Source organism: Sinohyriopsis cumingii, chromosome 1, assembly GCF_028554795.1.
Source record: "Sinohyriopsis cumingii isolate HCF-2022 chromosome 1, ASM2855479v2, whole genome shotgun sequence".
NCBI classification, from domain to species: domain Eukaryota; kingdom Metazoa; phylum Mollusca; class Bivalvia; order Unionida; family Unionidae; genus Sinohyriopsis; species Sinohyriopsis cumingii.
Genome location: NC_142961.1, coordinates 85,832,794 through 85,860,608, shown reverse-complemented (window position 1 = coordinate 85,860,608; position 27,815 = coordinate 85,832,794). Strand labels below are relative to the sequence as shown.

Here is a 27,815-nt window from a genome sequence, read left to right as displayed (position 1 = left end):
AAATGCCATTTTTTGAATATTACAGACCTGGACCAAACTTTGTGGATGGCTTGCACTTTAGGTAATAGACGAGTATGTAGATTTTGGGTTCATAAGGTCTATTGTTTCTGGAAGAAAAGGCTTTCCTTAACAACCTTTGTTGTTGAGAACATTTCTTGAGCAAATGGAGGGGATGTCTTGCACTGAGAGTAATAAAAGAAATGTGGAGAATCTGGTGTCCGAGGTCACGGTTGTGGCAAGATTCTACCGATACAGTTAAGCTCAAGACCATGCATTTTGAACAGTTGGTTGCAATTTGTACAGTTGGTTGCAATTTGTACAGTTGGTTGCAATTTGAACAGTTGGTTGCAATTTGTAGGATGCATTGACTTATAATCCTTGGGCTCCACTCTACCCTACAAGTGCCTATTCGGAGAACTATTAAACAATGGACAGGTGTATAACCTGAAATTCAAAGTACTTGTCTTTATTCTAGCATTTGATACCTCTATAAAATATACCAATAACAACACATGATTTTCTCTTAATTTCAGCTCTCACAACAGAATGTAAGTACATTTATTTTTAATATATACGAGTACTACCCACAATCTGATCTAATAAAACTTGCAAATTTAGTATTGAAAAAAAGATAGCTTTGATTGGAGATTATAAAAGGATATTTTACTATCCATAGTTTACATCTCTGTAGACTTTATGTACATTGCAACTAATCTTGTTTCCATAAGCTCACAGAAACCTGTACACGAGTTTGCATGTATTGAAGTTTGGTAGTGAAACAGCCCAATAATTTTATTATATTGCACCACAACAGTGATAGTGGAATATAGTGTTCTCCATGTTCCCGAGTAGTTTTCAGCCTGCACCTCAGTCAAAGGTTACATATTTAGGTATTGTTTTCAGGATACCTGTGTTGCATCCACATCACATGAACTGAATTCAAGATGATTTTACCAGCCACATGAAATAATCCCACCCATCTCTATAGTTTGGGAGCAAATGAGTTACATTACAATGTGTAAGAGTAAGGTATTAACCAAACCTCAAGTTGAACCTTAATTTTGAAAATCTGTTCTTTTGAGGTGTGTAGGCATTAATGTGAAAAATGTTGGATGTTCTAGCAATTGAGACGACTGCTTCTCTCTGTACTCCTGGTGACTCCCTCCCTGACCTAGATGACTGCCGATCATACTACCATTGCACCTTCAAGCGGACTGTGATCAAGAAGGACTGTCCTGCAGACAAGGTCTTTAGTCGGTCCAAGAAACGATGTGTGACCAAGGGTTCCAACTCTGATGATTGCAGTCTAGGTGAGTGATATTCTTCTTTCTTGGCTGGATAATAGGAAAACACTAGACAAGGATGAGCATAGATTAGGTGGTCGTCGTCTTACAAAACTAACCATGTCTGCTTAGTGAAGTGATCAAATTTAGAATTTTGAGGTACTCTAATGATCAATGGCATCTTGTGCCTCTTGTGGTGAATTTAGCCAGGTATTACACTGGGTCAGTACCATACAGAGGATTTCAAACGGCTCATATACACCTTGCATTGGTTAAGTGAAATGCTAATCTTAAAGATGAAGATCATGATGGGAGTATGGTGTTTTTCTGAACTGTTTTTGCTTATGGCATGATTTTTCTCCAAAAATGTTTTAAAAATTCATACATTCAGTACTATGCAACAGCATGCATTCTGTACTACACTGTGCTTTAATATTCTGATTTTAGTTGTGCAGAGTCCACTTTTTACCAACAGAATATTCCTCACTTAGTGGCAATGATCAGTACAATAGTGACGAGATTGATCCTCATCAAAAGAGGTAATCCTTCAGAGTTGCCATTTTTCATCTGATCCTTTTTTTGCATGAGCCACATTGGCTCAGGCATTGCAACTCAAGTTGTGCACCATGTGCAGTTACCAAAGGTTGCCATGTTTGCGCTTAATGGAAGAATGTTGTTGATCATAGGGACCATGATCAAGGTCCTGGCAGCTGACAAAAGTAAAATAGCTTCTGCACAATAACATTAGTACTAAATTGCACATGATAACAAAGTTTTTTATATGGCTTTCACTGAGGAAGAACCTTATCCATTTTGGAGTGAAATGTCAAGGTTATTATTTCTGGTAGAAGAGGAATGGTTTCCACAAAATGACATTTTGTTGTACATCAGATCTTGACTAAACTTGGTGGATGTCTTGCACCTCTGATAAGATATGAGCATATAGATGTTGGCTTTAGAAGGTGAAAGGTGAAAGTCATAGTTTCTGGAAGAAAAGGCTTTCCATAACAATTTTTGTTGTGGAGAATGTTCCTTGCAGAAACTGAGCAGATGGCATGTGCTAAGGGTAATGAAGAAATGTAGAAACTGAATGGATGTCTTGCACTTAGGGTAATGAAGAAATGTGTAGATTATGATTGTGCTATGTTTCTACCAATTCATTTAAGCTTAAGACCTTGCATTTTGACCAATTGGTTGAGATTTATATGACCCACTAAATAATTAATTCTTAAACTCCATTATACCCAACAAGTGCCTATACAGAAAACTATTAAATACTGGACAGATGTATAATGTGATGTACTTGTGTTCATTTTAGCAGTTGATGAGTTTATTCATAAAATACACTACTAATTATACATTTTCTCTTAATTTCAGTTGTCACAACAGAATGTAAGTACATTGATTTTCAATATATATAATTACTACAAATAACTTAATATAACCAAACTTGCAACTTCAATATTAAAAATGGCAGCTCTTGTTGGAGATTATACAAATTTTACTATCCATACATTACAGCTCAGTAAACTTTGTGTGGCATGACTAACCTTGTGCCTATAAACTCATAGAAACCTGCACATGAACTTGCATATATTCAAGTCTGGTAGTGAAACAGCCTGATAATTTTATTATATGGCACCACCACCTTAGAGGGTATTTAAAATGGTTCATACACACCTTAATCTTAAAGATGAAGATCATGATGGGAATATGCTGCTTTTCTGAACTGTTTTTGCTTATGGCATAATTTTTCTCCAAAAATGTTTTAAAAATTCATACATTCAGTGCTATGTGGCAGCATGCATTCTGTACTACACAGAACTGTGCTTTAATATTCTGATTTTAATCAGAATTCACTTTTTACTAACAAAATATTGCTCACTTAGTGGCAATGATCAGGACTTGTACAATAGTGGTAAGATGGATCCTCATCAAAAGAGGTAATCCTTCAGAGTTGCCTTTTTATGGCTTATCCTTTTTTGCATGAGCCACATTGGCTCAGGCATTGCAGCTTGAGTTGTGCACCATGTGCAGTTACCAAAGGTTGCAATGTTTGCGCTTAATATTTGGAAGAATGTTGTTGATTTTAGGGTCCATGATCAAGGTCAAAAGTGAAATAGCTTCTGCACAATAACATTAGTTCTAAATTGCATGTGATAACAAAGCTTTTTTATAAGGCTTGAACCAAGGAAGAACCCTATCCATTTTGGGGTGAAAGGTCAAGGTTACTATTTCTGATAGAAGAGGAATGGTTTCTACAAAATGACATTTTGCTGAAAATCACAGATCATGACCAAACTTGGCTTGCACCTCTAATAAGGTATGAGCATATAGATGTTGGCTTTAGAAGGTGAAAGGTGAAGGTCATTGTTTCTGGATTTCCATAAATTTTGTTGTGAAAGATGTTCCTTGCCCAAACTGAGCAGATGGCATGTGCTAAGGGTAATGAAGAAAAATAGAGATACTAGTGTCAAAGGTCAAATGTCATTGTTGTGGTATGTTTCTACCAATTCAGTTTAGCTTGAGACTATGGATCTTGACCAACTGGTTGAGATTTTTGGGACCCATTGAATAATAATACAGTGCACTACTCATCATGTGCCTATACAGAGAATTATTAGATGCTGGAGAGATGTACAATATCATGTTCAGTGTACTTGTGTTTAGTCTAGCAGTTGATGTGTCTTTTATAAAATTTATGCTAATAATTGCAGTGATTTTCTCTTAATTTTAGTTGTCAGAAGAGAATGTATGTTCATTTTTAATGTATACAAGTTAATGAGATGTTCAAAATATTCATGTTTATTTTAGCAGCTCATGTTGATGTTTATAAAATGTACACTGCTAATTACATGTGATTTTAAGTTGTCACAATGGAATGTAAGCACATGTATTTTTAGTATATAGAAGTACTACCCTTAAGTTAATAGAACAAAACTCGTTACTTCAGTGTTAAAAAATGGCAGTTTTGATTGGAGATTATACAAGGATCTTTTACTATCCATACATTCCAGCTCTGTACACTTCAGTAGGTAGGGCCTGACAAATCGTGTGCCCATAGACTTCTAGAAAACTGCATGTGAGCTTGCATATGTTGAAGTTGGTAGCAAGACAGGCTATTAGATTAATAAAATACAGATATACTTTTGCAAAGATTTTTCATTGGTAATTAGCCACTGGCTAATAGTTGTTCAAAGACAGAATTTTTACTTGTAGTGTACATGTACGTATTGCTTTCTTGTAGATGCAGGAAATGGTGTATAAGTAATGCAACTCAGTGAATAGCAAGAGGATTCTGTGTTGACATAAAGCCCTAGAATTTATCTAGATATTGATTACATCAAGTTTCTTAAATACTTTCTTCTTATATCTTGATGTTTAGAAATGAACAATGTACGATATTCATGATCAGTGAATTCCATGTTACTGTGACAACAAATTACGATGTAAGTAATTCCATGATGTCTACCAAGCTCTAGAGAAAGTTTATAACTAGAGCATATGAATGGCAAAATTTGCCTTCATTTTGATGATTGTGTGTTTGTTTTTTTCAGGCCAATTTTGACATTGCATTCACCACTCTTAGAGAGAATGTAATTAGCATATTTCTGTTTCAATTATATTGTTATATCCATACAATGCCAAAACCATGGCAGTAATAGATGTCTTGCATTTGACGTCCATATAACTTGTACATTATCATCTAATGATTTAAGACCACTCCGGTGGCCTAAGTGGTTAGAGCATCCAACTCGGATGTTGGAGTTTCAGTTCAAACCCTGGTAGAGTCATACCAAAGACTTTTGAAAAAATGGTACTAACAACTGCCTCAGTAGGCATTTGGCATTAAGAGGTTAGTATTACTAGTTGGCCTGGTGTTAGGATAATGTTACTGGGTGGAACATGATGCCCCAGTGCTAATCACTGCAAACTGCCACACTGCAGATATTATGACTGAAAAATTAAAAGCTACATTAAAAAATCCAAATCATGCGCACACATCTAATGATTTAAATGTTCAGGTTATTTTAGTTTAGAATTGAGAGGTGCCACCCCTAAATTAAATGCAGTCACTCGTAATTCTGTTCTTTTTGGGGAGTGCTGCAAAAAAGTAGTGATGTGATACAGTTGACAAATTACATTGGTGACTAATCTAATAACATTTGCATGTGATACAAAAATTGATTTAAGGGGGAATGAAGAGAAGCAAACCAGCTTTTTGTAATGGATTTGAGAAGAAAAAAGCTGCATTAGATTAAAACGAGACTTGTGACTATTGGTGATCAGCTGGTTCATATTAGTACTTTGTTGTTGTTGTTGTACTGTTTAATGCCATTTTTCAGCACATGATAGGCTATACATGGCAGCCAGTATTAATGGTGATTAGTACTTTGAATTGTGAACTTCTTGTTGTTGTTGTTGTAGGGTTTAATGCCATTTTTCAGCACAAGATAGGCTATACATGGCGGCCAGTATAACTGGTGGAGGAGGAACCCTGGAAAACCCAGGGAAGAACCACCGACCCACAAGAAGCTACTGGCAGGCTTTCCCACGTACCCATTGTGAACTGGTTGTAGACAGTCTGACATAGCATGGTGTTGGCTTATGTTTACACTGGTGACAGCATTAAATCTTGTATTCCAGCATTTGACTCGAATAGGTTGACCCATGGATGTTGCCGATTAACATCAGCTTAATTTGTAAACATGAAAATGGGTGGGATTTCTCATTTCAAGAAAGAAATTACATGGCTCATAATGTGATGAAACATTATCTGGTTTTAATGGAACCAGTGATGTTTAGGGCCAGTATCTTTGAATATTTCAGTATTATTCAGATGATTTGGCTTATAAATTATTTTGGGGACATAATGGCAGCATTGGGGCTATAAGCATTTTGTCACATTCTGATGCTCCTATCCCAGTTGAACAACTTAAACCAATATTAACACACCTAGAGTAATGTGTAACATATTGGTCATCTGCCACATTCTCTTGTTATTCACATTAACAAGGTGTATAGATATTGTTTACAGAAATGGCTTTGAACATTTTCAATATGTATGTCCCAAAATTTTGTTTGGTAACTAAAGATAGCCATAATAGATTTGATTTGAGCTGCTAATGTTTGTTTAGTCTTTGCCTGGATAATTTATATGTCAACACAAGACTATACTTTGTCCTCCATTGCAACTGATACAAATTAGCTACCATTAAAGAAAAAGCACTGTATTATGTGGGTATGTGAGAAAGCTTGCCAGTAGCTTCTTGTGGGTCGGTGGTTCTCTCGTGGGTCAGTGGTTCTTTCCGGGATTTTCCAGGGTTCTTCTTCCACCATTAATACTGACCACCATGTATAGCCTATCGTGTGCTGAAAAATGGTATTAAACCCTACAACAGCAATAGCAACTGGTAGATCAGTCTGTGTTCTACTGATTTAATCATAACAAACTGCACAGACCCATATAAACATATCTTTTTTCATTTAGGACCAAGAAGACCTACATGTGTGTGTAAAGTTTAATAGTAATCCTTCACATAGTTGTGCAAACAGACTGACATGTATGTGACCAGTAGAGGTAAAACTGCACTGAAAGCAAGTTTATAAATGCTTTTAGAAGAGTACGTTTTTGCATCTTGACCTCATATGGACTGAAATGTTTTTCCCAGATCTACTCAGATACCTATCTGATAGGTTGATTCAAGTTTGAGAAATTGCATGTGTTTTGAAGTAACAAAAATTAGATTTGTTGCCTTAAATGAAAATGTTTAAGCTGTCCTTAGTCTATCATGTGCTGAAAAATGGTATTAAACCCAACAACAACAACAACAACAACATAAAAGATTCTCTATATATGTTTAATATTAGGACCATTATTAATAGAAGTAAACATTTGTTTGGGTCTGGGTTAGGTTATTGGAATTCTGCTATAAATATACCCATCTTACTGGACACATTCCATATTCTATATTATAATTTTAGTAAAAGACCTCATTATGACTAAGATTTTATCTTGTAAACATCTGGAACCTTCCAGGTTGAAATTTCCATTAGGTAATAGTTTTTATTAGAAAATGCTAATTTTGACCCATGGTCAGGTAGAGGACTATGTGAACTTTTTCTACAAGTTATTCAATTGTGCTTTAAGATCTTAGCAGAATCAGTTGTATTATTGTTGTGTCCAGAAATTCATTTGGGCTGGAATTTATTTATTCAAATTAATTCAGGTGATTCTCTTCTGGACAACAAACTTGTCTTCAAAAATAACATACATGAAAATAGTTTTGAATTTAGAATCAAATTTCAAATAAGGATTTAATTCTTGGATTGTGTTATTGTGATCCAACAAAAGATGGTTGACACATCACCATTATATAGGCCACTTCAGGCACATTAACACTTTCAGCATTGGATTTAATTTGGCTTTCCACTAAAGTTTATTCATGACTTAATTCATTAGGACTTGCCTGTACTTCTTGGATTATTTGGTATTTAATTTGTAATACTGCAAGTCCCTTTTTTACATTTTCACTTTGTATTCTAGGGAAATAAATTGATTGTTGAAATTTACAAAGCTTGTTGCTTCTCACTCTTCTATTTTAAGGCCACATAGTCATAATAATATAGACTTGGAAGTTCAGTTTATTCACAGAATTCAGTTCTATAGTTGATAGATTATGGACAAATGCATTTCATGCAGATTGAGGGATAAAAAGGAGGATTACTTAGTTGCCTTTTTTCCATAATTTTGCTGATGCAAAGAAAATTGTATATAAATTTACTGAAGTTGATATAAAACATACAGTATTGTCTGCTATTCCATGTGTTGTAATGCCTTAACTGTTCATGTGGCAGTATCTCTGAACTGTGTGGTCTAATACTTGAATGAAAATTAGGAAACCTTACATTTCATTAACCTTGTCCAATTGTTCTGAGACAATATTTAAATTCCCAAATATATTGTTATTCTATGTGTCCATATACAAGTTATTTTACCATTTTCATTTGACATTGAACAGTTGTACTGACTAAACCATTGATTTTCTAATTAAGATAAAGGTACGATCTACAAACCTTTTTATGCAGTTTCTAATGGACCTTTATTTTGTAGCAATAGTTTATTATCTCATAAATAAGTATACGTCATATTGATTTATCAAGAGGTTCCCATTAAAATCACAGGTGGTTGTACTAAAAGTGAAGATATATGTACCTATAATACCAAACAGAAAATGTTTCTGGTCAGCTGACCTTCCCTGTTTCTCATCGCCAACCTTAGCATATTTTCCACCTAATATTGTAATAATAAATAATTACTCATACACAAATCCACTTTTTATGTTTAATTTTATATATTCTGTGATTATAAACAGTTCTATGTTAATTATTTCTTGATGTCTTTGACCAACCATGCAAACAATATTCAGATTTTTAACTTGATGAACCTTGGTGTTGCAGTGATTATGCTCTATTTTAGACAACCTTTTTCAAAACATGTATAAAGACCTGTTAGTTTCAAAACATTAAATACATTGAATAATTTTTTAGCCATCTGAGGGCTACTCGTATAAAGTGAAAATAAATTTAGCTAGAACTCTAATCAAGGATGATCTTTGACCTAAGTTAGGGTCATCCCAGCCTAATTACAATACCCCTTATCCTAATATTCTCCTAAACTGAATTTGGTCCTGAGGTCTGTACTGGGGTGATCCCAGTACACTCCATTCCTGTAGAATTGGCAGATTCCAGAAGCAAAACAAGTGAGGATGGTTGCTGATCTTATCAACAATCCACCCATGAATGAAACCAAGGTGCATTAGAGTTTTAACCATATTAATGATCATACTTTTGGTGAGTCCTGTTTCTAGACTTCTTGACCGCTCCAATGGCCTAGTGGTTAGAGCGTCCGCCTCAGATCCGGTAGGTCGTGGGTTCGATCCCCGGCCGAGTCGTACCAAAGACTTATAAAAATGGTACTAACAGATGCCTTGCTTGGCACAAGCATTTTGTTCCAACTAACTTAACAGTATAAGACACAATCTCACTCCTTGCCATAGATGGCATCAGTTTCACAAGTAACACATCTTGGTATCTGTTGTTGACAAAAACTAAAGGTGACTAATGTTACTAAATTATGAGCTTGCAAGTGACTTACCACTTATAAGTGATTTGTATTTGAAGAATTATGACTTTATATAAAAATTATGCATTTCACCTGTAAATGGATATGCAATTTAGACATTTCACATATAAATGAATTATAACTTATTACAATTATATATTTTAAAAAAATATGCTTTTCAGTGAACCCTTTGGGACAAATACCACAAATTGAAATGTTTCAATTTCACATCAAATTAACTATGGATCGATGATCTCCTATCCTTTCTTAAACAAAATAACATTTGGAAGATAACTCATTTTTCCTTTCAAAAAATTGCTTGAAAGGTCATTGCAGTCATTTACTTGCAACTCGCCTAACAGTAATGGACAAATTAGATACTGATATCTTTTATCTGGATAATAATTAACATAAATCTATTACAACTACATAATGAATAAAAGCAGCAGCATCTGTCTGGTTAAGATGTATGTAAAGTGTTGATTTATCGTATACTTGTAATCCATCAAGTAACAACATCAAACATTACATTAGGAACTCAAATATTCTCATGTGAAACATTTTCTTTGTATTTTTTTTAAAGATGTTAGTAACATTTGCAATTAGCACAAAGTAACAAAAGATTGTTTCATGTTCCATTTTATTGGTAAAAAACTTTATTGGGATAGAAAATGAAACTAGTGTCACAAGGACAAACAAACAGTTTTATTTCTCTATTTAAAATTCATAAAATATTTAGGAGCAGGCAATTGACAGGTTTGTGCTGAAAGTAGCTATACCACATCTGTATATTTTTTATTTGGCTTCTTCATTGTCCCTTAATTTGCCAACTTTAAATATGTCTGCCAATGGTAATTCTGATATAATCTGAAAACAAAAATGTTTATGTACAATGTAAAATTAAGTATGTTTGGTCTGTAATGTATTAGTACATGTATGTACTTTCAAATATCGATAAAGTACTATACTTACATTTTTGTTGCATTATTTTCATTTGCAATATATAATAGTGATTCTTTATTCACTTGTAAGTAATCAAATTATATACAATCATTAATTGGAAATGCAGTATTTGTTTAATTAGGTGCATGTGAGTGATGTCCTCTTAAATTAACAAAATACTAAATACTAAACAGCAATCAAGTTTTCTTACTGCCATTTTTGTTCCATCAGTATTGTGAGATTTTAACACAGGTTGGTCAGAAATAAAAATTAAAGCGAAAGAAGACCAAATGTCAATGTTAAGACTTAGCTTTCAGGCATGTCAATAGGATGAACTAGTTATAGAATTTCAGTTGTGTTTATTACTATTACAGCTGTTTATGCACACTTCCAGTCCATAAATGTTGCATGAGGCTGGTTTTGATTGACTGTCTTGAGAGTGACGAGAAAATAATGGTGTTTCCTCACTGAATTCTTTCATTTTAATGGTCTTCATCTATTTGTCAATAAAGATGAACAAATTATTAAATCTATTTGCTACCTGTTTAAAGAATTATCTTTTGTCATGTATCACATAAATTACTGGTTCACGTAACAGCCACCTAACATCCTTATGGACATCCTGATAAACAACCTCTGATCGGTTACATGGTTTTTGACAACAGAATAGCCAGTGTGTCATGTGCAACTGTTTGCGTTTAGGTAAAAAAAGGAACCCAACATTTTACTCATGGTGAAATTGGACAGATATGAATGGTTTGTCTATAAACTTGTAAGTATGTCAAATGTTGAAAATATAATAAAAGTATAAAATTTTCTTTATTCAAACACTGAAATGACTCCAAAATGCACATCTTATTCTTTAATTTACTGAAAGTATTATGATGGGGTAAGTTGAACATCACATAAATAGTCAGACACAATACATGGTAACAGTGAGGTGATAAAATTTAAACTTTTTAACATTTTTCCAACCAGGAAAATGATTTTTATAGGCCAGAAATTAGATTACAAGAGTTTGTACCAAACATCTATAGTTTTATGTACTTGTAATGGTACAAAAAGCTATTTTATTTTATTTTTTTAAATGTATGAGTAATGTCCCATTTTGAATTAACTGAAACATAATTTTTTTCAGAAATGACAGGAAATTAATACCATGTCTACCAAAAAGATAAAAATTCCCAAACCAAATAAGGAATTATTTTAAAAAAGTTTCCAATACTCTGGAACTCTGCTCTGGAATAGTATTCCAGTTGAGATTAGAAATGCCCACTCTATTTCCTTCTTCCAAACCCAATATGTCCAGTGGCTTCAGAGAAGCAGCTAAAATAAATAAATTCCTTTGTATGAGGGCCTCAAGGTAGATTAGTTCTTAGCTAATTATTACCCTCTTCAAATAAGGTTATTATTATTACTATTATTATTATAATAATTAAAAATATATTTTACATCAAAAATGTATGTTTTCATAGAAACGCATGAAAATATATAGTATTTACTAGCAATTCAAGTTTGAAATGCTTTTCACAGCCACTTTTAGAAATAGACTGTACACAAAGCCACATATATTTTATTTGTAATAAAGTATACTTAAAAGTGAAGTCCAAGTGAAACAGGAGTCGTTCACTTGCTACACTTAGAAGTGAATTATAATTGAAATGATAACCACCCTCCTGCTGCCCAAAATAAGTGATCAATGGCATTATTTTTCTCTTCATTGAACACATTGTACAAATGATTATATATGCTGACATAATTTTTAATAAAGTCCAGAATAATTGGAAAGCAATAACAAGCTTGAATGTAATTTGCTTAAGTCTCTACCCTGTTATCAATAACTGTCAAGACAATAACTGTCAAGGCAATAACTGTCAAGACAATTGCTTCAATAATTGCAGTTTGGCACAGCAGTAAATAACTCAGATCTGTAAAATGGTCAACTCAGAGCAATAAATAATACTGGTTGCAAAGTGATGAACTCCATGCTTGTGAAGTACAAGATTATGAGGTTATTTAATCTGATGTATTCAGTGCTTGGGTGCAAACTGCATTGCAGCAATATCTGCCTAACTGCAGCCTGTAGAACTACAAAATACAACACAATTTCGCACTAACCAACATAATATCCCCATGACCATCCTTTGCTGCACTTCTTCAGGTTCTGTGACCAGTTGCTACACATGAACAGGTAATGCTTGCCATTAATATTCCTAAATGAACAAGCAAAGTAGTGTCCATATGAATGCAAAAATTGATCAGGTTTGAAAACAAGCGCTGTCACGGTAGTTCTTTGTTGCTGTTAACCAAAACATGTTACTTATTAATCATTACTAAACCATTCTTTGTACTGTTAAGGGAAATGACTATCATTACTGAATAATATTAATAATAATAATAATAATAATAACAATAATAATAATAAATAGGAGTAGCAACATTTACAGTAACAAAAACAGAGGCAGGTTTTATAGGTCTGGTAGAAAGAAGAAAAAAATTGTAAGATTAAGAGGAATGATTTTATAAATAGATTTTTTTTAAGCCCGGTTTTCTTGTACAAAAAATTCCAACATCCACACTTTGTAACAAATTTAAGATAGTGCCTGTGCTATTATGAGAGAAATACTGTACCTGGGTATTCATGAAACTTGTATTTAAGTTTGTGTCCTGGTACATAGATTAAAATAAAATTTAATAGTATAAAGTGTTATTTTCTTTGCTTAATTGAACATTGTAAGTGAGTCTGCATGAACAGTTTTTAAAATCTTTAAGTATTTTAAATAAGAGATTTATATTCAATTGATTAAATTCAATAAACCTGTTGGAGAGCTATGAATATTTTAAACTCCATTGTATAACTTTTTGTTGGACTTGGTTTATAGTTTGAAGTAAACTATAAAGCAGAAATAAACTATAAAGCAGAAAATGACATACTTATAAAAGTGAAACAATTTTGTCTCAATCAACTCTGCTTTATTTGAACAAAATAGTCCTTAAATCAAACAGCTTCTATTGCCTACAAGAGACTTATATGTCACTTATAAGGGAAACAAAGGTGATGCATGAATCAATATTTTTTCACTTGTACTTTATTAGTACAAACTGATATTTCTCAATATATATGCAAAGTATAAGCAACTTATAAGTGATTTATGTCACCAGCAAGTCAGGCATACTTCACTTAAAAGATGATGTTTTTTTTCACTAATGAATCACACTTCTGTCTAGCATGATTTCTTAGTCCAGCAGTAGGCCTCTTAGGTGAAGCTTTGGGCAAACAACTGTTTTGCCATACAGACATGTATACCCAAAACATCCAAATCTCACTAATATCCTTTTGTCCATTCTGTCACATACATTAATGTAAATCAAGCATCCTAGTCTACGTATACATTGTCCATTCCATCTTGTGCATTCATGTAAAACCATACATCCAAGACTCAATATCAATTTGTCAGTTTCATCGCATGCATTCATCTAAAACCAAGCATCCAATACTAAATATCTATTTGTCAGCTTCATCGCATGCATTCATGTAAAACCAGGCATTGTATCCACTATAAGCTTTGCATTACTTTCATGTGCATTACTGGGAAACTAAGCATTTTGGTTATCTTGTTAGTCATTTTCATCACATGTACTAAATGGGAATCCAAGCATATCAGTTACTTGAAATATCCACCATTCACTTCAGTCACATGCATTACTGTGAAGCATTGTGGTCTCTGAAAATTTCCGCTGCTTTTGTTAAAAAGCATTACTATCAAACTAAACACCAATGCAGACCATAATCAAAGTTCCATATTATCCAAACCATATTTGTAATTCATTCATAACTGTGTTAAGTTTATACAGAATATCCTTCCCAATAGATAGTTTTTCGTATGCTATTCAGGAGCCTGCAACTTCTTTGTTTCATTTCAATTGCAACAGACTATCGTAAACCACAAGAATATCCAACAGACTATCCTATAGTAACAGACTATCCAACAGACTATCCTGTAGTAACAGAAGTTGGTAAGTACACCAGATTTTGTGATTTCTCAATATGTAGCATAGGACCTGTAATTGCCAGGAAAAATGCCATAATAGTAAATACAATAGTTGGAACACCTTTCATTATTTTGTGCCCATTCCAAATTTGTCAGTGTATCCTTGAATTAAAGTTGTCATTCATGTTAATGAGAAAATAATGAATATAGGCCTCTTAGGTGACTCATTAGACAGACAATTATTATTCTATACAGATGACCTTTTGCATGTGTCATGCATGTTACAATCCCAGCATCTAAATCTCAGTAAATGTTTGACAGTTCCATCACATTTATTATTGCAAAACTAGGCATACTAGTTGCTACAATTATCATTTCATTCACTTCAGTCACATACATTACCGTGAAGCTAAACATTTTGCTTTCTGTAAATATTGACTGTCAAATGCATTACTATGAATCAAAGCACAATGGTCCCTGTAAATATGTCTGTCACTTTTTTGTCATATGATTTACTATAAAACCAAACATCTTGGTCTTGGTAAATATAGAACTGTTGCTCTTTTGTCATATGCATTACTATTAAACCAAACTTCATTGCAAGTATCTGCAGCTTCCATCACATGCATTGATGTGAGACAAAGTATCTCAGCTTCTGTAAATATCCTTCAATCAATTCAACCACGTTTTAAAGATTTTACACAAGTTATTTTTATGTTAACATCTTTGGTGCAGGTATCACTGTGAAAGGGTGCATTTTAACTAAAGTTTGTGTGTACAAATTTCCATCCATTGGTTCTGGCATGTGCATTACTGTGAAACCATTTATTTTAATCTTAGTAAATATCCATCCATTATCTGTGGTGGTGTAATAGCAGCTCACAAAACATGCAGCATTATCTTTTAAACAAACACCATGTCCCACAACATATCTAATAATTTTTACAGTGTACTTGCCAATACAGACCATGAACATAATTCCTTATTATCCAAACCATACTTGTATTCATTGATAACCATGTGTTAAGTTTCTCCCGAATCATCTTTTCCATTCTATTGCAACAGATTATCCTAAAACAAAAGAATATCCAACAGACTATCCTGTAGTAACAGAAGAGGGTAAGTACACCAGATTTCATTAATGCAAAACCAAGCATCATACACCGCTCCCTTGATAACTCGCGCCCGGATAACTCACGATCCCGCTTATAACGCGGTGTCCGTCTTGGCTCCTGATTTTTCCAGAGAAAATGTATTTAAAATATCATAAAAATATGCTGAACATGAAAAAATTACGATAAGAATTGATAATTTAAACCTTGATACATTGCTCGTTTTATCATCAAAAATGGTGATTAATGCCCGTAAAAATATAATCCATATTTTGAAATTTGCATGTTCTAAAGAAGAATTAATTTCAGAGATCTCGAAAACACTTAATTAGCCGTATTTGGACGCCAATTTTTGATCTACGATGCAGAAAATCACTGAGGCGGGAGTCCTCCATACACATGTAATAGGTGCTCAGGAAAATTCAAAGATTTGCCGGTCCTGTTTCAGCCACCTGCTTTGTGGGAAAATGTGTTGATCAGTTAACTGCGATATTTACAATGACAGAATTCAGTGACTGAAAGACTCTTTGATGTACTGTTGCCATTTTATAAGAATACATTAAAAAAATAAAAAGAACATGATGCAACAGCTAGGCGGCTAGTTCAAAGGCTTTGACTGGTGGCCGAGTGAGAAAATGTACTGATATTTGGTGATTGAATTCAGAGGCAGAAAGACCCAGTTTTAAAATCCTAGTGAGACCTCTGTTTAAAGATATATATTATGTAAGTTTTTATGATAAATAGTTGTCAGTATACTGTAAATGAACAGTCTGGTGAAATAGCGATCAATGAAAACTTCTGGTAAATGCTAACAGGTGGTAACAGAGAATGAAATAAACACCAATTAAACATCTTCCTGTGTGAAAGTCACCTTCTAATCCTTTAATTCCGTTTCACTGTAAACATTATAATCACAACATATTCTGTTCATTGAAAACATGAAAAGAGTCAATCGACCGTCACATCAAAACCCGTGAGTACTTCTGTGAGAACCTAATTACATGTACATGCCGGCTTTGTTTTGATCAACAACTTGGGGAAGTGTTTGTTGCATTAAAAAAAAAAATCTATTACAAGAGACCTGGGGTGCTGGATTAAGGGTCTTGGAGCTGCCTTTGACGTAAAGCAAAACAGTAACAAAGACAATGACGATGATAGTGACTTCGAATGTTTCAGTGAAACTGATGTCATTAATGCCGAGGCTGTTTGGGAGAAATTCGTACAGATCATGGTCCTGAGATGGGCGTTTCTCTTCATATGGAGGAGTGGATTTGTGCTGACAATGATTGCCCCACAGCCGAATACATGTCAGATGAAACTATAATTAATTCTATAACGAACAAATTTGCAGCAGAAGACGATTCTAACTGGAGTAACACAAGTGTTGAAAGTGATGCAGACGCAGATGTTGCAACCCCCACCCCTCTGCACAGGAAGCAATCCAATATTTTGCTATTGCTGTAAGGTGGCTGGAGATCCAAAATGTTGACTACGTAAAGCTCATGCAGTTGAGAAATCTAAGGGATTTTGCTCGGCGGCAGAGAAACCAAGGAGTAACACACACAAAAAAAATTAACTGATTTTTTCAAAAAGTGAATTGATATTTGTCAAGCAGGGCACAAACGGCAAGTATTAACTTGTTCTAATTTACATTGTTTTAAATTTGTAGACCAATTAAATATGTTAGTACTGATTAACCCTTGTTTTGTTTTTTTTTTTCATTTTACTTCTATCGCATTCAAATCTGTATATCTATATATCGTTCGATCGACACTGTTTCTCGAAAAGAGTCGATCTTTTGTATATAAAAACGTCTAATTTGGATCAAACAATAAAACTAGAATGTATCCAATTCAACATAAAAATTAGTGACGTAGTACACAATGTGTGAAGTGGTACACATGTTAAGCGAACGGAAACCACGTGGAATAATGTTTTCGATGATCGCCTCAATATACTGTAATTTATCCTGAAATAAATGTTGTCCTATGAGGAAATAATAAAGTACACCGTTATGAAGAGATATTTATTCACAGTTAATCTCAGAATGATTATAAAGTGAGTATTCAACAGTATAATCTGCCTACCCCCCCCCCTTATTTTTCCGTTATGTCATCAATCACTTCAGTGGTTTTGGGCATATTTTATAGGTCCCTCGATAACTCGCGCCTCACTTATAGTGCGGTCGATGTTTCTGGACCCCGATGTGCGCGAGTTATCGAGGGAGTGGTGTAGTTGCTGTGACCATCTTTCATTCACATACATTAAATTAATGTGAAACTAAGCATTTTGGGCTTCTCTAAAGGTCCATCTGTCACTTTTGTCAGATGCATTTTTCTAAAGCCAAACACCGTGCTCTTGGTAGATATCCATCTGCCACTTATTAGGCATACAATTATTTTTCCATACAGTTGTTCTCTCGCTTCTCTCAGTTGTATACAGTAAAACCAAGCATCCAGGTCTCAGTCTCCATTTGTCAGTTTCATCACATTATTAATACGAAACCAAATTTCTGTACATACTCTTCAATCACTTTGATCAGTTTTAAAGAATATTACATGTGTTATCTGTTGACATCCTTCTGCTACTTCTGGCACAAATATTACTATGTAATCATTTTTGTAGGGTTTTGCATGCCCATGTAATAGCATCTCAAAAGACCTGCATCCTGGTTCTCTTAAGCAATCCACATGTCCCTCGGCATATCTAATATTATTTACTGTGTACATGCCATTACAGACTGGTTATCCAAACCATGCTTTTATTCATTGATAACCATATATTGTCACTTTTCTACAGAATCTCCTCTACTCAGATAGTTTTTCATTTCCAATGTAGGAGTCTTGAAATTTCTTTATTTCTATCTATTGCAACAGAATATCCTAAACCAAATGAATATCCAACAGACTATGATAAACCAAAGGAATATCCAACAGACTATCGTAAACCAAAGGAATATCCAAAAGATGATCGTAAACCAAAAAAATATGCAACAGATGATCGTAAACCAAAAAAATATCCAACAGACTATCGTAAACCAAAAGAATATCCAACAGACTATCATAAACCAAAGGAATATCCAACAGACTATCCTATAGTAACAGACTATCCAACAGACTATCCTGTTGTAACAGAAGTGGGTAAGTACACTAGATTTTATGATTCTCAATATGTAACATAGGTTTTATAATTTGCTACAAAAAATGCCATAATAGTAAATACAATACTTGGAACAACTTTCACTATCTGAAATTTTTTGGTGTATCATTGAATTCCATTTGTCATATATGTTGAGAAAATCACCTCTAGGCCTCTTCAGTGATGCATTAGGCAGATAATTTTTTGATACGGCTGATCTCTTGCCTCTGTCATATGTATACATTGAAAGCAAGCATCTAATTCTCAGTAAATCTCAATTTGACAGTTCCATAATATGCATTAATGCAAAACCAAGTGTCTAGGTCTTAAGTATCAATGTCAGTTCCATTGCTTGCATTATTGTAAAACCAAGTATCTGAGTCCCCATATGTCAGCTTGCAATAATGTAAACCCAAGTATCTAAGTCTCCATATGTCAGTTCCATTGCTTACAATAATGTAAACCCAAGTATTTAAGTCTCCATGTCAGTTCCATTGCTTGCATTAATGTAAACCCAAGTATCTAAATCTCCATATGTCAGTTCCATTGCTTACAATAATGTAAACCCAAGTATTTAAGTCTCCATGTCAGTTCCATTGCTTGCATTAATGTATAACCAAAGATCCATTTCATAAGTTTCCATGTGTCACTGTCAGTGCCATGGCATGCATTAATGCAAGACCAGGCATTATAGTGTTTGTGATTATCCTTCCATTCAGTTCTCACATGCATTACTGAAAAACAAAGCATTTTGGTATTATTGATAACCATTTGTTGTAAAGTTTCGACATAATCTCATGCTCTAAAGAGATGTTCCATTTCTTAGTCAGTAGTCTGAGATTTGTTCCCTTTCTGTTGCAACAGATTATCCTAAACCAAAAGAATATCCAACAGACTATCGTAAACCAAAGGAATATCCAACAGACTATGATATACCAAAGGAATATCCAACAGACTATGATAAACCAAAGGAATATCCAACAGACTATCCTAAACCAAAAGAATATCCAACAGACTATCCTGTAGTGACAGAAGTTGGTAAGTACACAAGATTTAATGATTTCTCATTGCAGCTTAGGACCAGTAATTGCCAGAAAATGCCACAATAGTAAACATAATACTTGGAACAGTTTTCACTATTTTGTGTCCCTCATTCAGAATTTGTCGGCGTATACTTGAATTCTAGTTGTCCTTCATGAGAAAATGACCAGTAGTCCTCTTAGGTGAAGTATTACTGTGAAACTATTTATTTTGGTCTTTGTAAATATTGACCAATTCCTACTGTCACATGCATTATTATGAAACCTAAGTACCATGGTTTCTGTAAATATCCACCTGTTGCTTTTTTATGCATGCAGTACTAAAAATTCAAATACCACTTTTTACATCTATTACTATGAAATTATGCTTTTGAATCAGTGTGTGGTGCATGTGTGTGCAAATTTCCAACCATTGCTTCTGGCACATGCATTATTGTGAAACCATTAATTTCAGTCTCTGAAATATTGTATCATTTTTGTGTGCCCATGTAATAGCAGCTTGCCAGCGCTGCATTATGGTTCTTTAAAGCAATCACGATGTCCCTCAACATATCTAATATTATTTACTGTGTACATGCCAATACAGATTATGAACAAAATTCCAAATTATCCAGACCATACTTTTATTTGATTAGGAACCATTTGTTAACTTTCTCCAGAATCACCTCTTCAGAGTTTTCTATTTGGTATTCAGTAGTCTGAAATTTCATTGTTTCCATTCTATTGCAACAGAGTATCCTAAACCAAAAGAATATCCAACGGACTATCGTAAACCAAAGGAATATCCAACAGGCTATCGTAAACCAAAAGAATATCCAAAAGACAATCATAAACCAAAGGAATATCCAACAGATTATGATATACCAAAGGAATATCCAACATACTATGATAAACCAAAGGAATATCCAACAGACTATGAGATGCCAAAGGAATATCCAACAGACTATGATAAACCAAAGGAATATCCAACAGACAATCGTAAACCAAAGGAATACCCAACAGACTATCATAAACCAAAGGAATATCCAACAGATTATGATATACCAAAGGAATATCCAACATACTATGATAAACCAAAGGAATATCCAACAGACTATGAGATGCCAAAGGAATATCCAACAGACTATGATAAACCAAAGGAATATCCAACAGACAATCATAAACCAAAGGAATACCCAACAGACTATCATAAACCAAAGGAATATCCAACAGATTATGATATACCAAAGGAATATCCAACATACTATGATAAACCAAAGGAATATCCAACAGACTATCATAAACCAAAAGAATATCCAACAGACTATCATAAACCAAAGGAATATCCAACAGACTACAAGATGCCAAAGGAATATCCAACAGACTATGATAAACCAAAGGAATATCCAACAGACTATCCTATAGTAACAGACTATCCAACAGACTATCCTGTTGTAACAGAAGTGGGTAAGTACACTAGATTTTATGATTCTGAATATGTAACATAGGTTTTATAATTTGCTATAAAAATGATGCCATAATAGTAAATACAATACTTGGAACAACCTTCAGTATTTTATGTGCTCTATCCAAAAATTTTTGGTGTGTCATTGAATTCCATTTGTCGTACATGTTGATGAGAAAATCACCACTAGGCTTCTTTGGGGATGAGTTGGGCAGATAATTATTTTTTGATCCAGCTGATTTCTTGCCTCTGTCATGTGTATACATTGAAAGCAAGCATCTAATTCTCAGTCTCAATTTGACAGTTCCATAATATGCATTAATGCAAAACCAAGTGTCTAGGTCTTAAGTATTGACATGTCAGTTCCATTGCTTGCATTATTGTAAAACCAAGTATCTAAGTTTTGAAATGTCAGTTCCATTGCTTGCATTAATGTAAAACCAAAGGTACATTTCATAAGATTCCATGTGTCACTGTCAGTGCCATGGCATGCATTAATGCAAGACCAGGCATCATAGTGGCTGTAATTATCCTTCCATTCAATTCTCACATGCATTACTGAGAAATGAAGCATTGATATTCATTGATAACCATTTGTTGTCAAGTTTCGACAGAATCTCCTGCTCTAAAGAGATGATGATCCATTTCTTATTCATTAGTCTGAAATTTGTGTCTATTGCAACAGATTATCCTAAACCAAAGGAATATCCAACAGACTATGATATACCAAAGGAATATCCAACATACTATGATATACCAAAGGAATATCCAACAGACTATGATAAACCAAAGGAATATCCAATAGACTATCGTAAACCAAAAGAGTATCCAACAGACAATCATAAACCAAAAGAATATCCAACAGACAATCGTAAACCAAAGGAATATCCAACAGACTATCGTAAACCAAAGGAATATCCAACAGACTATGAGATGCCAAAGGAATATCCAACAGACTATGATATACCAAAGGAATATCCAACAGACTATCATAAACCAAAAGAGTATCCAACAGACAATCGTAAACCAAAAGAATATCCAACAGACAATCATAAACCAAAAGAATATCCAACAGACTATCGTAAACCAAAGGAATATCCAACAGACTATGAGATGCCAAAGGAATATCCAACAGACTATGATAAACCAAAGGAATATCCAACAGACTATGATAAACCAAAGGAGTATCCAACAGACTATCGTAAACCAAAAGAGTATCCAACAGACAATCGTAAACCAAAAGAATATCCAACAGACTATCGTAAACCAAAGGAATATCCAACAGACTATGAGATGCCAAAGGAATATCCAACAGACTATGATAAACCAAAGGAATATCCAACAGACAATCGTAAACCAAAGGAATACCCAACAGACTATCATAAACCAAAGGAATATCCAACAGATTATGATATACCAAAGGAATATCCAACATACTATGATAAACCAAAGGAATATCCAACAGACTATCATAAACCAAAGGAATATCCAACAGACTACAAGATGCCAAAGGAATATCCAACAGACTATGATAAACCAAAGGAATATCCAACAGACTATCATAAACCAAAAGAATATCCAACAGACTATCCTATAGTAACAGACTATCCAACAGACTATCCTGTAGTAACAGAAGTGGGTAAGTACACTAGATTTTATGATTCTCAATATGTAACATAGGTTTTATAATTTGCTACAAAAATGATGCCATAATAGTAAATACAATACTTGGAACAACCTTCAGTATTTTATGTGCTCTATCCAAAATGTTTTGGTGTCATTGAATTCCATTTGTCGTACATGTTGATGAGAAAATCACCACTAGGCTTCTTTGGGGATGAGTTGGGCAGATAATTATTTTTCAATCCAGCTGATTTCTTGCCTCTGTCATGTGTATACATTGAAAGCAAGCATCTAATTCTCAGTAAATCTCAATTTGACAGTTCCATAATATGCATTAATGCAAAACCAGGTGTCTAGGTCTTAAGTATTGATCTGTCAGTTCCATTGCTTGCATTATTGTAAAACCAAGTATCTGAGTCCCCATATGTCAGTTTGCATTAATGTAAACCCAAGTATCTAAGTCTCCATATGTCAGTTCCATTGCTTGCATTAATGTATAACCGAAGATCCATTTCATAAGTTTCCATGTGTCACTGTCAGTGCCATGGCATGCATTAATGCAATACCAGGCATCAAAGTGGCTGTAATTATCCTTCCATTCAATTCTCACATGCATTACTGAGAAACAAAGCATTTTGGTATTATTGATAACCATTTGTTGTAAAGTTTCAACAGAATCTCATGCTCTAAAGAGATGATGATCCATTTCTTATTCAGGAGTCTGAAATTTGTTTCCATTCTATTGCAACAGAATATCCTAAACCAAAAGAATATCCAACAGATTATCCTAAACCAAAGGAATATCCAACAGACTATCCTGTAGTGACAGAAGTTGGTAAGTACACAAGATTTAATGATTTCTCATTGCAGCTTAGGACCAGTAATTGCCAGAAAATGCCACAATAGTAAACATAATACTTGGAACAGTTTTCACTGTTTTGTGTCCCTCATTCAGAATTTGTCGGCGTATACTTGAATTCTAGTTGTCCTTCATGAGAAAATGACCAATAGTCCTCTTAGGTGAAGTATTACTGTGAAACTATACATTTTGGTCTTTGTAAATATTGACCAATTCCTACTGTCACGTGTCTCATGGTCTCTGTAAATAACCACTTTTGCTTTTCTTGCATTCAATACTAGAAATTCAGACAACAATTGTTACTTTGATTACTATGAAATTATGCTTTTCAGTCTGTGTGTGGTGTGTAAATTTCCATCCATTGCTTCTGGCACATGCATTATTGTGAAATCATTAATTTCAGTCTCTGAAATATTGTATAATTTTTGTGTGCCCACGTAATAGCAGCTTGCCAGAGCTGCATCATGGTTCTTTAAAGCAATCACCATGTCTTTCACCATATCTAATATTATTTACTGTGTACATGCCAATACAGACCATGAACAAAATTCCAAATTATCCAAATCATACTTGTATTTGATTAGGAACCATTTTTTTTTCTTTCTCCAGAATCACCTCTTCGGAGTTTTCTATTTGGTATTCAGTAGTCTGAAATTTCATTGTTTCCATTCTATTGCAACAGAATATCGTAAACCAAAAGAATATCCAACAGACTATCGTAAACCAAAAGAATATCCAACAGACTATCGTAAACCAAAAGAATATCCAACAGACTATCGTAAACCAAAAGAATATCCAACAGACTATCGTGAACCAAAAGAATATCCAACAGACTATCGTAAACCAAAAGAATATCCAACAGACTATCGTAAACCAAAAGAATATCCAACAGACTATCGTAAACCAAAAGAATATCCAACAGACTATCGTAAACCAAAGGAATATCCAACAGACTATCGTAAACTAACAGAGTATCCAACAGACTATCCCGTAGTAACAGAAGTCGGTAAGTACACAAGATTTTGTGATTTCTGCTCTGTAGTATTGGACTTGTAATTTACCAGAAAAAATGATGCAATAATAGTAAACAATTTTAATTATTCATGTTAATCAGAATATAACTACTTGTTCTTTTGGTGAAGCTTTAGTGCAGACAATTATTTTTCCATACAGCTGATCTCTTGCCTCTGTCATGTGTATATATGGTCACAAAGCATCTAATTCTTAGCAAGTCTCAATTGGACAGTTCCGTTATATGCATTAATGTAAAACCATTTGTTAAAGTATCCATTTGACAGTTCCAGTGCATGCATTGTAAAACCAAGTATCCAAGTCCATGTATCCATGTGTTAAGTCTATTGGATGCGTTAATGCAAAAGAGGGAATCATAGTTGATCTGATTATCCTTCCATTGACTTCATTCACATGCATTATGTAAGTATTTTAGTATTCATTGATAACTATTTATGAAGATTCTACAGAATCTCCTCTACAGATATAATTTTCCATGTGGCATTCATTAGCCTGAAATTTGTTATCTTTCTATTGCAACAGAGTACCCTAAACGAAAAGAATATCCAACAGACTATCCTGTAGTAACAGAAGTGGGTAAGTACACAAGATTTCATGATACCCGATATATAATATTGGACTTGAAACTTTCCATAAAAAATGCCATAATAGTCAACAATACTTGGAACAGTTTCCATTATTTTGTGTCCCTGATCCAAAGTTTGTCAGTGTATCCTTGAATTCTAGTTGCCATTCATGTTGATGAGAAAATTACCAACAAAAATTGTCTGTGAAGCATTAGGCAGAAAATTATTTTTCCATACAGATGATCTGTTACTTCTGTGATGTGCAAACAGTGAAACCAAGCATTTCATTGTCCGCAAGTCTCTTATGTCAGTCCTATTGCATGTATTAATGGAAAATCAAGCATTGTAGTTGATGTGATTATCCCTCCATTCATCTGTCACATGCAATACTAAGCATTTAAGTTTCTACAGAATCTGAGATGATTTTCCATTTGGTATTAAGGAGTCTGGAATTTCTTTTGTTTCCATTCTGTTACAACATACACCAAGAGAATATCCAACAGACTATCTTGTAGAAACAGAAGTGGGTAAGTACGCTAGATTTCAGGATTTTTCAGTATCTAGCATTGGACCTGTAATTGCCAGAAAAAATGATGCCATAATAGTAAACACAGTACTTGGAACAATTTTCATTATTTTATATGCCCAATCCAGATTTTCTCAGTGTATCCTTGAATTCTAGTTCTTATTCATGTTAATGAAAAGGAACCAGTCGGCCTCTTGGTTGAACATTTAGGCAGGCATCTATTTTTCCATTCAGATGATCTGTTGCTTCTGTCATGTGTATTGCTATGAAAACAAGCATCGAAGTTTATCCATATGTCCATTCCATTGCATGCATTATTGTAAAACCAAGCACCAGTGTGTAAATTTATATGTCTGTTCAAATTGTATGCAATTTTGTAAAACCAAGCATAAAAGTCTACATCACCATTTGTCACTTCCATCAAAGCAGTAATGCAAAAAATGTCAATTAAATGCAAAACCAACCTTTACTGTCTTGTGTATCCTGTTAACAGTTCCATCACATGCATTGATGTAAAACCCAGCATCTGTGTCCAAGTATCCATTTGTCAATTCATCGCATGCATTGATGCAAAACCAAATAGTTGCTCTGATTCTATTTCCATTCGCTTCAGTCACATGCATTACTGTGAAACTATTTGGTCTCAGTAAATGTCCACCTATTACTTCTGTCATGCATTACTATGAATCTAAGCATCATAGTCCCTGTAAAGAACTATCTGCCACTTTTGTCACATGCAAACAGCTTTGTCTTTGCAAATATTGATCTGCCACTTTCATCACTGCATTGATGTGAAACCAAGTATCTGAATTTCTGTAAATGTCCTTCAGTCCCTTTAACCATGTTTTGAGGAATTTACGTGTTACCTTTACATGTTACATCCTTCTGTTATTACTTTGAAAGCATGCATTTCAGTCATGTATGTGTGTGTATTTTTATCTGTTGCTTCAAGCACATGCATTGCTGTGAGAACACATTTCAGTCGGGAAATATCCATCTGTCATCTTTTTAGTTTTTGTGTGCCCATGTAATAGCAGCTGACAAGACATGCATCATGGTTCTTCAAAGCAAACACCATGTCCCTCAACATATCTAACATTGTTTTACAATGTATGGTAGAATCGTTTTTCTGTACAGATGAACCTGTTGCTTGTCACATGTATACTGTGAAATCAAGCATCCATGTTTCAGTAAATATCCATTTGTCAATTCCATTGCATGCATTATTGTGAGACCAGGCTTATGTCTAAGTATCCATTTGTCAATGCCATTGCATGCATTATTGTGAGACCAGGCTTACGTGTCTAAGTATCCATTTGTCAATTCTATAACATGCTTTAATGTAAAACCAAGCATCTAACATTTATGGGGACATAAATATGGATCTCCTTAATGAAGAGATAAAGAAACATTGGTTGGATTTTTTTTTAACCTTTTAGGATTTTGCAATTGGTCAATGAACCCACTAAGGTAACATCAAAATTGAAAAATATCATGTATACACAAATATTGAAAATGATTCAAGAATTTTGTTCTAATAATTGGTTCAACCAATCATTTTGCAGTGTTTCTTAAAAGAAAAGATTATAATGTAGGAGAAAAAGATGGTTGATAATTCTATCACTAACAGGTCTTTTAAAACTTTGATAATTAAAGGTTTCAGGCAAATCCCCCATGATAACATCAAAATCTTTGATACTGATATTTTATGCACAACAAAACAAAACTGAATTGTACAAGAAATGATTTAATACATGCATTGTAAGAAATATAGGATACATGAGTATATGCATTCATCTCTCTCTCTCACTCACTCTCTCCCACTCACTCTGTCCCTAATTTCTCTCAAACATGCCACTATTCATTATTACCACTATTATACAACATCGAATTCATAAATAGAATAACATCAATACCTAATTTCAATATTTTAAAAATATTTGGCTTTCTCAGTGGGGGCTACTCATGGGCTAGAATCTGAATGTAAAAGACTGATTCCCAATCAGTGCTAGACTGATCCCAACTTTACAGTGTATTCTGGGCTGATCCCAGCTCAAGTAGAATTGGTGCTAGGCTGATCCCAGCTCAGTATAAAAGACTGATCCCAATCGGTGCTAGGCTGATCCCGGCATT

The 27,815-nt window shown here is 34.1% G+C and overlaps 1 protein-coding gene across 1 annotated transcript in view; it reads left to right on the top strand.

Moving 5' to 3' along the window:
• LOC149807279 (uncharacterized) overlaps window positions 1-27,815 on the top strand; it is a 266,051-nt gene that overhangs the window by 133,521 nt on the left and 104,715 nt on the right. Inside the window, exons 33-44 of the mRNA XM_089953277.1 lie at window positions 534-548; window positions 1,122-1,310; window positions 2,661-2,675; window positions 14,284-14,367; window positions 15,408-15,461; window positions 18,331-18,594; window positions 19,457-19,630; window positions 20,365-21,078; window positions 21,762-22,715; window positions 23,451-23,534; window positions 24,241-24,564; window positions 25,113-25,166. Of these exons, the coding sequence (XP_089809403.1) occupies window positions 534-548; window positions 1,122-1,310; window positions 2,661-2,675; window positions 14,284-14,367; window positions 15,408-15,461; window positions 18,331-18,594; window positions 19,457-19,630; window positions 20,365-21,078; window positions 21,762-22,715; window positions 23,451-23,534; window positions 24,241-24,564; window positions 25,113-25,166 (2,925 nt within the window). The remainder of the gene's footprint in view (window positions 1-533; window positions 549-1,121; window positions 1,311-2,660; window positions 2,676-14,283; window positions 14,368-15,407; window positions 15,462-18,330; window positions 18,595-19,456; window positions 19,631-20,364; window positions 21,079-21,761; window positions 22,716-23,450; window positions 23,535-24,240; window positions 24,565-25,112; window positions 25,167-27,815) is intronic.